The sequence below is a fragment of the Trichosurus vulpecula genome, chromosome 3 (assembly GCF_011100635.1).
Source record: "Trichosurus vulpecula isolate mTriVul1 chromosome 3, mTriVul1.pri, whole genome shotgun sequence".
Lineage (NCBI taxonomy): Eukaryota > Metazoa > Chordata > Mammalia > Diprotodontia > Phalangeridae > Trichosurus > Trichosurus vulpecula.
In genome coordinates this window covers 162,331,008-162,343,538 of record NC_050575.1, presented here as the reverse complement: position 1 = coordinate 162,343,538, position 12,531 = coordinate 162,331,008, and the positions used below count along the sequence as shown (strand labels likewise).

General features: G+C 38.7%; 1 protein-coding gene across 2 annotated transcripts in view; it reads right to left on the bottom strand.

The window, feature by feature from the left end:
- NUP188 (nucleoporin 188) overlaps positions 1–12,531 on the bottom strand; it is a 41,348-nt gene that overhangs the window by 16,239 nt on the left and 12,578 nt on the right. Inside the window, exons 9-15 of one of the 2 annotated variants that reach the window (XM_036750904.1) lie at positions 11,692–11,903; positions 8,375–8,489; positions 7,365–7,565; positions 6,234–6,323; positions 5,680–5,745; positions 4,641–4,760; positions 270–396 (exon numbers count right to left, since the gene is read on the bottom strand). In XM_036750904.1, the coding sequence (XP_036606799.1) occupies positions 270–396; positions 4,641–4,760; positions 5,680–5,745; positions 6,234–6,323; positions 7,365–7,565; positions 8,375–8,489; positions 11,692–11,903 (931 nt within the window). Of the gene's footprint in view, positions 1–269; positions 397–4,640; positions 4,761–5,679; positions 5,746–6,233; positions 6,324–7,364; positions 7,566–8,064; positions 8,101–8,374; positions 8,490–11,691; positions 11,904–12,531 lie in introns of those variants that run through there. The other variant, XM_036750905.1, reaches the window with a different exon arrangement.

Sequence of the window (12,531 nt, the reverse complement as noted above, 5' to 3'; positions counted from 1 at the left end):
GTCTTCTCATTTTAAGTCCACTGCTTTTCCCCCTATCCCATGCTACTTCCCTAAAAAAAACTCTCTACTAATCTGGGAGAATTACTCTTCCCAACAGCCTCTGAAAGAATTTAGGGTTCTCTAAAGAAGTCCCTTTAAAATGTACTTCTCCATTAAATAAATATAAATTATAAAGAAGATGTCTATTTAGAGGCCACTGTAAAATTCAATTTCTATACATTCAAAAGCATCTTGTTAAGTTAAAAAAATGAGTTCTGCTTTTTTCTTACCAAGAGGGTAAAGGAGTTTTGGTGTTTGCCTCCGCCAGAGGGTCCCATCTTCGTGTGAGATCACATCATGGGGCCTATGTTTATAAAGTTCATTGTAGAAAGACATTTTATCCAGGAAACTATATACCTGCAGGTAGAGAAAGAAACCCTGGTCATCTGCAACCACCTCAGGGTCAAGCAAAGAAGAGAATCTAATTTTGCTTTTGATTTTCTAATCAGACTAGTCAACACCTTGTCTTCTCAAAATATCCCATAGCTACTTTGCTACCTTCTGAATAATTATAGTATTTATCATTTGTACTACTCATTTGGTAGTTTTATATCCTTTATATATATGTATCATATTGCCAACTAGATGGCAAGTTTATTAACAGCGAAATGTGTTTTCAGTTTCTTTGTATCCTGCCACTGTGCTTGGATATAGCAGATACTTAATACATGTATTCAGTATTTAAAAAAGATTACAGAACACAAACTATGTGCAAGGTCTTGTGCTAGGTGCTGAAGGAGATAAAAGATTAATTAAGTATGAACTTAGATAAAGAATCATTGATTGTGTGGGATAACTGGAGATCAGCAGAAGCACTAAAAATAAGGAAGAGCCACAAATAAGAAGAGTATTTAGTCTTGCAGACTATGTTCCCAGTAGCTCAGGATCAAAATTTAACTCTCCCCTCTTCATTTTCACTCACACCCTCGGATCCAAAGGGTTCTGGTAGAGGAGTAAAAATACTCCTTGCTCCCCACTGTGACTTACAAATTCCCCCACAACCACCATCACTCAGCAATCTTTTCCCCTTTGAGGGTTGTGCTATCCAAATCTATCCCCCAATCCGGATCTTGGTGACAATTATCTATTGAACCCCAACAATATTCAACTGTGTTCCTCAATGACGTCACTGGCTGGCTCACAGCCTTTTCTCCACCTGACCCACAAGTGTTCCATTTCTATGTTTGTGAACTCTAAAATTCCTTTATCTGAACATCCTCCCTCTACCTTAGAACTCCAAACTTTCTTCTTTGTCCTCAAGGTGACCACTAATCCCTTCACCCCTCACTTCTTTCCCAGGGCATCACTTTTGCACTGGCAATTCTGCACTCTCTTGCACAGTCCTCCCTTCCCTATCTCAATCCCTTAGTGAATCATTAAATTCTACACTATCATTTACATTCAAATTTCTTGCTTTGTCCTACCAACTTTGGATTACCAGGACGATCTACCTCTTTAATTCCTGTTCAGTTGTTGAAAAGAATTAGAGAAAAATCACAGAACCATAGCGATTGCATATGCTACAGATCTATTCTACAAAATCTCAACTGAGCACTGCAGCAAGGTAATCCTTTATTTCCCTAATTCATTATCTCATTCTCCACATCGGCTATTTCAAGGCTTTTAATCCCTCTTCATACCTCCTCTAGCACTCCCTCCCTCCACATTCTCAGCAGAGACCTTCATCTCATACTTCACCCAAAAAACCGAGGCCATTCACCAAGAGCTCCCTATTCTCTCCTTCTTTTCTCATCATTCAGACATCTTCCCCCGTTATCTCCCCCTTCACTCCTGTCTTGCATCAGGAAGCAGGGCCTCTCCTTGTCAAGGCACACCCTTCTACATGGGCCACTAATCCTGTTCTATCCCATCTTCTCTTGTTCCTACAATCATCTCTCACCAATATTCAATCTTTCCATAAACTGGCTATTTCTCTACTGTCTACAAACACACTGCTGTCTCCTTCATCCTTAAAAAACCCTCACTTGATCCAATCTTCTCCATTAGCTATTATTCTCTTTCCTCCTCTCCTCAACTAAAATCTCTGAGAAAGTCATCTACACCGGGAGCCTCCACTTTCTATCTTCTCACTCACATTTAAACTATGCAATAAACTGCTCTCTCCAGTCACCAATCAACTTTTAAATCTCAAATCTTCATCTTCCTTGACCTCTTTGTACCCTGTGACACTGTCAATCACCCCCTCCTCCTGGATACCATCCTCTCTCTGGGATTTTGTGACGTCTCCCCCTATGTATCTGACTGCTTCTTGTTCTCCTTTGCTGGATCTTTATCCACATTGTGTCCACTAACCACGGACACCTCCCAAAGATCTGTCCTTGGCCCTTTTTTCTTTTTTCTCTATACTGTTTCACTTTGTGATTTCATCAGTTCTCATGGGTTCAACTATCATTGCTATTCAGATGATTTCTAAATCTATATATTGGGTCGCACTTTCTCTCCTGAGCTCTGTAACAACAACTGCTTCTTGGACATATCAAATTGGATGTCCTGCAGCCATCTCAAACTCAACATGTCCAAAACAGAATTCATTGCTTTTCCCTAAAAACCCTCTCTTCTTCCCTATTTCAATATAACTGTTAAGGGCACCACCATTTTCCCAGTCACTTAGGCTAATGATCTTGGTATTATCCCTGACTCCTCACTAGCTCTCATCCCACACAGCCAATCTGTTGTCAAATCCCATCATTTTTACCTTTGCAACACGTCCTGTAAATGACTTTCTTTCCACTAACACAGTTATTATCCTAGAACAGGCACTGATTCTACCCGGACTACTGAAAAGGACTTCTAAGTGGTCTCCTTGTTTCAAGTCTGTCCTCACTCCAATCCTTCGTACACTTAGCTGCCAAAGTGAGCTTCTTAAATCACAAATCTCTCTCTCTCTCACACAGGCACAAACACAACTCCAAAATTCTGTTTGCCATTTAAAGTATGTCACAACCTGTCCCCTTCATCCCTTTCTAGTCTTCTTACATTTTCTTCCTCTCCTATACACTAAGGTGCAGCTGTAACAGATGCCTCGCTGCTCTTCACCTGTGATTCCAACTTGCTGACTCCATGCATTTATATTGATCGTTCCCTATACGTGTAACACTTTTCCTCCTCACTTACTCCTGGCTTTCCTCAAGACTCAGCTCAAATTTCTTCTTCTACAGGAAGTCTTCCCTCACCCTGTCCTCTACCCCTAGTCCCTTCCCTCTAAGATTGTCTTCTATGTACATGTTTATCTTATATTTATATAGTTACTTGAATGTTGACTCCCTCATTAGACTATGAGCGCCTTGAGAATAGTGACTAGTGCCCTGCCTTTCTTTGTATCCCCAACATTTAGCACAGTGTTTAGAATACAGCAAGGTCTTAATAAACGTTTGCTGAATGACTAATAGGAAAATATGTTTTGCATAACTTCACATGTATAACTGATATCATTTTGCTTGCCTTCTCAATATGTGGGGGAGGGGCAGAAGGGAGGAAGAGAAGACGGAACTCAAAATTTTAAAAAATAAAGGGATAAATAAGCAAATAAACAGATAATTGAATAAAGAGATAAAAAGGATTAAAAAAATGTTTGACACTCTCACATTCAAGCAGTTGCCGAGTCCTCTCAAGTCTTCCTTTATAGTACCTTTTCCATCTACTTTATTTTATTCACTCACACCGTCACCAGTCTTGTTCAGGATCTCATCCCCTCTAGAGTGCTTGCACTATTCTAAACAGCTTTCTAATTAATGTCCCTGTCTTCAGCCTTTACCCTCTTCAATATAGCCATTACACAAGTTGTCAAATAACTTTCCTAAGGTATAGGTTGAAACATATCACTCTCTTGATCAAAAAAATCTTCAGAGGTTCCCTATTTTCTTTAAGACAAAAACAATCTCTCTACACTGCCACATATCATTTGAACCTCCTTTTTTAGCTTTATTCCAGATAATTTCCCTTTCTGTACTCTATGTTCCAGCCAAACTGGATTACTACCTGTTCCCTGAACATAACATGCTGTCTCATCTCCATGCACTAGCACAGGCTGTCCCAAATTCGAGAAGAGTGAAGTGTCTTATCTCCACATTTCAAAAGCCTTCCCTTCTTTCAAAACTTAGCTCAGGTGCCACCTTCCCCATGTAGCCTTCCCTGATCCCTGCCCCTAGCTGAACATGTGCACATCTTCTCCCTGTTTTTCTAAAGCATTTTATCTGGCTCTCTCCTTTACTCCCATTACTCGCTATCTCATACTATACCTGTTCCCCAAACACATCATTCCCTAACTTGTTATTAATATGTGCCCAAGTTATACAACAAAACACAATCTTCCACTCCTCAACCCCAGGTAGGATACTTGAGGGAAGGGGCTGTCATATTTTTTTTTATGTCCAACAACTATCAAAATGCTTTGCACAGAGAAAGCACTCAATAAATATTTGCTGAATTGGGCAAAGAACTAGGGCATGCAAATTCTGAAGGTCACTTCCTTAGTTTTTCCAATGGGACAATAGAAAGGACTTGAATTTTGGATGAAGGCTTTATTGAAGGCTCGTAAGAATAACTCTTACTTTTCATAAGCACCTGACTGTACTACATACCTTTTTGGCTGTGGATTTCCCTGATACAAGGGCTCTGAGCAACTGCAAAAGAGGAGAGAGGAGATGCGGGAACATCCCACACACACTGTCCAGGATGATCCCTAGCCCAGAAGTTGGTTCCTAGGAGAGGAAGGAAATAAAATAATTAATTTCTCACTTTCAACAAATCAAAGCATAATTTCCCTCCATATTAAGGCAGGTAATTACTGTTATTAAAACAACATCATATTTTCTCTAGATTCTCCAGCATTCAAAACAAAATCTTTACCAGTGGAAGAAATTATGTTCTCCCCAACAACATTAGCTTCTGAAATGATTATAGCAAAATATTATTTACCACAAGAGTTACTACATGACTAGATTTACTATATAAGGGGTAATAAGTTACTGCCACACACACACACACACACACACACACACACACACACACTCTTTATCTAACAAAAAAGCCCACCTCCCTCTACAGGAAAAAAGATGTTATAACCATACTCGTCACATATATCTTTTTCTTAAAAATATAACCATTGATATTTACATCTTATCTACCAAAAATGAACCGCAAATCTCCACTAAGCAGAGCCTCAGCCTAAATATTCTCACTTAATACCAGTTTTTCCTAGAATATTTTGATTCTGTGCAAAAGCACTGTCCATGGGTGGGGGAAGGTTGAAATACGTAGACTCAATGAAATTTAGCAGATCAACTAGACCATAAGACATGAGGAAGTATATTAGCACTAGGTATAGCTTTGGGATTAGAAACTTCTGTTAATACTGAGAACAGTATTGGTAGGTAATCATTCTCTCCAAAGCCAAACATGCACCCCAACAGCTGTAATACTTTCATAAGAATTCAGATGCACTATTACTGGTCTTCTTGAACTCCATCAAGAGGGCTTAAAAAAAGGTATATAGGGAAGCTAGTATCAAGACAAGCTCCCAACACGGAAAGGGAAGAGTGATTCAATATGAGAAACCCCTTTTCATCTAAAGAATTCTGCAGCAGGAACAGAAAGATCACCTGAGACCCCTAGACCTACCGTTCCCCAGAAGAGTTCTGGAAGAGAAGGGTCTGCTAGAACTTCACATGCTGTGTCAATGACATCCTTTAAAAGGAAAGAGAGAAAACGGATTGATTTGGCTTGGTAGTTTCTTGCCAGTCTGTCTTTTCTCACTGCATCATGTTAAACCAGAAACATCAAACCTTCCGCCATTTAAACACACTAATTTCTCTGTATGGTCTGTAACTATGAGCAAGACAATAAAATTTATTCTATTCCTTTTTTTTGGGGGGGGGGGGGCGGAACTCAAGAGCTTTTAAGTTGTCTCATGTTCCTGCTTTACTATGTTCGAAAACAGATTCCTACCCTTGTGGGTCATGAAGATACAAGTAACACCCAAACTCTAGATTAATAATTTTCATGCCTTTTGAACTTCAAACTGGTTTGACAAATAAAAAATATAATTTCCAAAATAGCATAATACTGAGAACTGAGATCAGGTACACACAAGCTATTATTCTTGAAAGGCTATTTCATTGGTAAGTAGCTTTAGTAGTTTTCATTCAAAGGATACAGAAAATTCCAACACTTACTTGCTGATTGCCTAATGTGTGTAACTCCAGTGAGGTGAGAACAAAAGAAAGCAGTCCATAGATGCACATGCAAGCAGTACTGGTAGTACACTATAAAACCAAAGCAATCAATGAGGAGCAAGACCAGCAGTTCCCTGGCCCCACCCCCAAATCCAGACCAACCCTACTTCAGTTTATTTAGGTACTTAATGGAGAAAAGAATCTGAGGTCTGATTAACTCTCTTAACTAAAGGCAAAAATGTCCAATAATCAGAAAGGTCAAGGGAAATAATACAATTAAAAAAAAAAAGCCATGAAGGAATGACCTTGAAATTACCAAAATTCATGGAAGGAAGAAGACTAACATGCTACTATTACTGCTGCTAAGAGCTGCTTACATTTAGAAAATATTTACAAGCACACTAATACATTTTGCTTTCTCAAGTAATACAAGTTTTTTCTTTTTAATTTTTATTTTCAGTTCCAAATTCTCTCCCTTCCTCCACCTCCACACCCCATTGAGAAGACAGTAAACACATATCCATTTTATATATGAAGTCATGCAAAACATATTTCCACAAAGACATAGAATGCTTAAACTCATGCTTAAGAAGCAAGGAAACTGAACTTCACAAAGTTTAAATGACCTGTCTACCATCACAGACATAGTCAATGTCGGCAACTCAGCCCCAAATCTTGAAGTGGGGACTCCTTTGACTACTACAGATCTCTGTTCTATCAATAATTTAGTAGGTAAGTCTTAGAGAGTTGCCTGAGGCTCAGATGGTTTAGTTAAGTGACATGCCCATTGTAGCACAATCAAACAGAATGTACTTTCTACTATACTACAGCGCCTTGTTAACAGCTAAGTAGAGATAGGCCTCATTCACATATCCCTGAGAAAAAACTGTAAGAGCTTCTAAGAAATTAACTTAATACTACTGGTGTCACCAAGGTAAACGATGCCACGTATATCAAGTCTTAGAATAAGTTTCAAGAAACTTTCTATATAGCCTCACTATATCTGAAATTGAATCCAAATAGAAAATATTTCACCACCATTCTAACCAGGATTAAAGATCAGGTTAATCTTTAAGGAACTCTTCTGTTCTCTGCCCATTCCTCACTCCCAAATGCCCAGGAAAGACTCACATTATTTCCTCCACTGGCTAGTGAGCGGAGCAGCCGTGTTAGGTACTGAAAAACATTGAGCTGGATGGCTGTGCTGCCCATCCTCCTGATGACACTGCTGGTTTCTTCTGGGTTTAAGGTGTGACGGAGTAAAGCCCAGGCTAAAAGCACAGGGGCATGATGAGGGATGTCCCCTAAGGTCAACATCAGGTGGTCCATATTCTGGTAAAGGAAAAAGATAATATCTAGTATAAATGAAATAGGAATGTTCAAGACCTTAGTAGATGTTAATACCAATCATAGCTTTGGAATACCAGCAGAATCCTAACATAAGGCAAGAGGGACGCTTATTGATTTCCCCTAAATATCGCTTGCTACCATCACAAGAGTATCTTAGTAATCATCATTGCCCCAGTGAGGCTCATTTAGATCACAAAATGTGTTAATAAAAGAATCGAGATGGAAAGAGATAAAGGGATCTGGAAAATCCTACCCTCACCAGTAGATTTTTTCCATTTTCTGGAAAGATCACAAAGCGCTAAAAATTTGATCAATTATCCTTCAAGATATGGATCACCCTCATCTTGCAATTCATAATCCTTTTATGAAAAAATGTGGATGGGAGAGAAGGGTAAAGAAAATCAATCCTTCTGGGAAGTTGAATGATCAAAGAGGCAATGTGGCATAGTAGATAAAGAGCTAGCCTTGGAGTCAGGTATACCTGGGTTCAAGTCCAGCTTCTGATACACAATGGCTGTGTGACCTTGGAAAAGTCATTTAACTTCTCAGTGCCCCAAGCAATTTCTAAGACTACAAGATGCAGAACAGTTGCTGATCTACATTGGTAGGAAATCCTGAGGATAAATCCTATATTGGGAAATAAATTATGTTTTGTTTAATCTATATTGTAATGTGCACATATTCAGGGGAATCAATTTAATCAACTAACTAACCTGTCAAAGATGGTCATATCCAGAGTGTTAACAATAGTCCCAAAGAGATCTTCAATTACAACCAAATCCAAAGTTTACCTGACATATCAGCCCATCCTGGGCAAACTGATGGAGCTCTGTCCTGTCATCCAAAGCACATTTATGTAAAGAGTCAATATCCATTCCCTCCACCAGGATAAGGGCACTGAAGTATCTAAAAAGAAAGAACATCAAGGGATCATATGTGAGACTCTATACCAGACTACAGAATAAGGTAGGATGCAATGAACTTCACCGTACACTATCATTTTCACCTAAAAAAAGATGAAAACATAAAAAATAAAAGATTCTCTGGATAGTACAAAACCAAGAGGAACAAAAGAAACTCTAGAGAACACCAAGAATGAAATATACTTCCTGCTTCTTAACAGAGAGATGGCAGACTAGAAGTGTGAAATGAGGTATAAATTTTCAAACACAGCCAACACTTTGATTTACTTTGCTGTACTTAATTGCTAGGCAAGGAGGTGGAACAGTCAATAACGTGCTGGACTTGGAGTCAGGAATAATTAAATTCACATACTGCCCCAGATACTTAATAACTGTGTAACCTTGAGGAGGTAACCTCTCTAAGCCTCAATTTGCTCATCTGTAAAACAGGGATAACAACAGCATTTGCCTACAAGGTTTACTGTAAGGATCAAATGAGATAACATGTTTTGCAAACCTCAAAGCTCTATATAAATGATATTACTATTATTTTTACAAAGCAAAATTATATTGGAAGGAAAGATGACAGGGTAGACAGTGATGTTTACTGTGATATTTAAGTAACAGTATATATTAAAAGAACAGTGATATTTTTTAAAAAAACACAGTAAAAATTTTTTAAATAGGAGCTAGAGACAAATGTATTAGATGAAGAACATTAAAAGGTATTTGGGTACTTTCAAACTCCCCCCAGGGTCCCAGAAGCACAGAATTCCTGAGAGTTGGAAACAACTTCACTGGCCATCCAAGTTGTATCCAAAAGGGAGCATAGACTGAACATGTGGTCACCAAGTCTTAGCCAGAAGGCCTCCAAAGAAGGGAAACCCATTCCACTCTAGACAGCTCAAACTGCTGGAAAGTCTTTGCAACATCTAGCCTGCGCAGGTCACCCTGCCCTCTAAACCAGAGAACAAGTCTAAACTTTCCTCCTTCCCCACCTTTTCCTAGCACGCCTTTCTTCCATCTGAATAGAGCTTTCAGAATCCCCCAAGTCTTCTCTTCTTCAGGCTAACTATCCCTAGTTTCTTCAACCAATCTTCATATGGCATGGCCTCAAAGGCCTTTCATCATCAATACTCCTGTCAAATGGTCAAGCCTTCCTTTTCCACTCATGTTCTTTTTAAACTGTGAAGCACAGAAATGAATACAGGACTTCAGCTATATTCTGACAAGGGGAGAGTACACGGGGGCGATCGGCTTATTCCTGGAAATGACATCTGTTAACGCAGTTCAAGACTGCATTGGTTTTCTTAGTTACCACACCATCTCGCTGACTCACTCTCCTTGACAATGGTACGTGAACTTGTTGAGTAAGTAGGGAACAATACCAACAACTTAAATGGACAAAACAGGAAGGTGGGGAAAGTAGAGTGTGGAGTTCACTAAAGTCTTTCAATCAAAAAAAAAAAAAAACCCTGCAAAACTCTACCACCACCCCCATCTCATACTTAAGGCAGTTGATTTTTTTTTAATACCCAAGTGTAAGACTACATATTATCCTACTGCATTTCATATAAGATTCAGACCAATGCTCTAGCTTGGGAAAATCTTTTTGGATTCTGATTCATCAATCCAATGTATTAATTATCCCTCTCAGCTAAATGTCACCTGCAAATTTACAAGCATGTCATCTATGCCTTTTTCCAAATCACTGACAAAAACATTAACTAGCACAAGACTAAGAACAGATACAGATCCTGGAGATCACCTGCCACCTGACATGGAACCATTGAGGACCGCTCTAGGAGAGACCACTCATCCAGTTCTAGATCCAGCTAATTATATCATCATCTAGGCTGTATCAACCCATCTCCTCTACAAGAAGAATATGAGCTACTTAACCCATCAAAATCCTTTCTAAAATGGTAACCTATATCTATAACATTCCCTTCATCTACTAGTTTAGTAACTGTCAAAACAGGAAATGCTATGTTAGTCTGATATGACTCACTCTTGATGAAGTCATTTAGTTCTCTGAATGGCTTTGTAGACATTATCCTTTCTAGACATTCACCAGCCATCTCTTTAATGAGCCATTCTAGACTTTTCCTAAGAATCTAAGTCAAATGCATTGATTTATAGTTTGTAGATTTTTATCTCTTCTTTTCTTTGAAAACTTGAACTTGACCCTTCTTCAAACTTGCTATATCTGTCTCATTCCACTATCTTTCAAATTACTGAAGGTTCAGCAATCATATCTGAGAGTCCTTTCCCCTATTTTGTCCTTATTTATCCTACATGTCAGTTCAGTATGGTACAGTAAAAAGTGTATTGGATTCAAGTCAAAGGCCCTGAGTTCAAATCCCACTTCTGCTACTTACTAGCTGTGTGACCTTGACCAATTTACTTAACCTCTCTTGGCCTTAATTTCCCATCTACAAAAATAGGGAAATGACAAGACAGCCAGCTTATAAAGTCCCTTCTAGCTCCACAACTATAATCTTAAGAACTCTCTCCTAGGCCCATTTGTTCTGTAATCCCACAAATAACAAAGTCAAATGAGCCTCCTTCTTACCACCAAACACGCCATTTCTAACACTACTGATCTGGTAACCAGGCAGAGCATCAAATTTTCTATTTTAACAATAGGGCTACAGTGAAATGTATTCCATGTGGAACCTATGACAGCTAGATTGATCAAATAGCTAGCTTGAACCCACAATCATGGGTTCAAGTTCTGTATGACCCAGTAATAAGCATACCTCAAACCCAGATTGCATCCTTAATCCAGAACTGCCATCTCATCTCACAGGTGTGAGATTCAGTTAGGAGGAACAGATGAAGGAGAAAAGCTGTTTCAGTATAAATCAATCCTTACTTCTAAGGAAAGAACTCAAAGTACATGCCCTATAAACTAAATGAGTGATGCCATTTTTCATATGAAGGATGGTACGCTATTATTGCTATTCAAAGTCCCAGACCACACATCTCCTAGTTCCACCCTCAACTCACTGCACAATCTTATACATGACAATTCACTCATCTGTTCCCTTCACAACCAAATGAGGAGCATATCCATTCCTTCATTCTCTCCCAAAAAAACCAAGAATAACTAAATGTGTGTATTAAATGTTCTAAACTTGTAGAGGAAGAATTAATACCTTGTATGCTGAAATAATCATTGTCATTCTAACTCAGACACTTACCCAATCCGATCCACAAAAGGATCCATGCTCTCATCCACCAAATGTCTGTTGGTCTGCCTACAACCAAACCCTTGTGCTTTGAACATCTTGGTTAATAGCAGCAGGTCACTAGGAACCATCTCGAAGTAGGCATAATAAAGGAAAATTATTTCCAGCAGCATTGACTGCTCCCGCAGGCACTGAACAAACCATCGGGACACTTGGCGTTCAGTCTATATAACCAAATGAGAAAGAAGATTAAAAGGAGAGAGAGATTTAGAAGAGAAGCACAGAATGGGACTACAATTCAACTCAACATTTACTAACTCCCTACTATGTGCATAGCACTGAGGATATAAAAACAAAAATCAAATGAGGCCTGTCCTCAAGGAGCTTACATTTAAGGAGATACAATATTTAAACAGACAAATAAATTCAAGTGGTATACAAAGTCTGTATTGCAGGAATGCAATTACAAGTTTATCTTAAAGATATTCACAGTCCACCGCTACAACTGGTCTTCTCTTATAGTATCCTTTAAAAACTCCTTGAAGTAAGAAAGGACATGCTTTACGGAGTAGTGAGATCATCGATAAGGACAATGAGGAAGTTGAACACTTAGACCCACTGTTCCATTAGTTACTTTTCAGGAGGTAAGGAAAATAAATTATCAGGGTTAATAATATTAGATAAAAGGGTTATTATGCAGAATTAAGTATTTCCTTGTTAATGACAACAACATATGTCTCATCTCTGCTTTGAACTGCGTAACACCAATAAATTTTTTAGAGAAGAGGAGCTACATACATTTTCTAAACAAATAATTTAATTTCAGTGCCCTGTGGAAAAAAGGACACACAA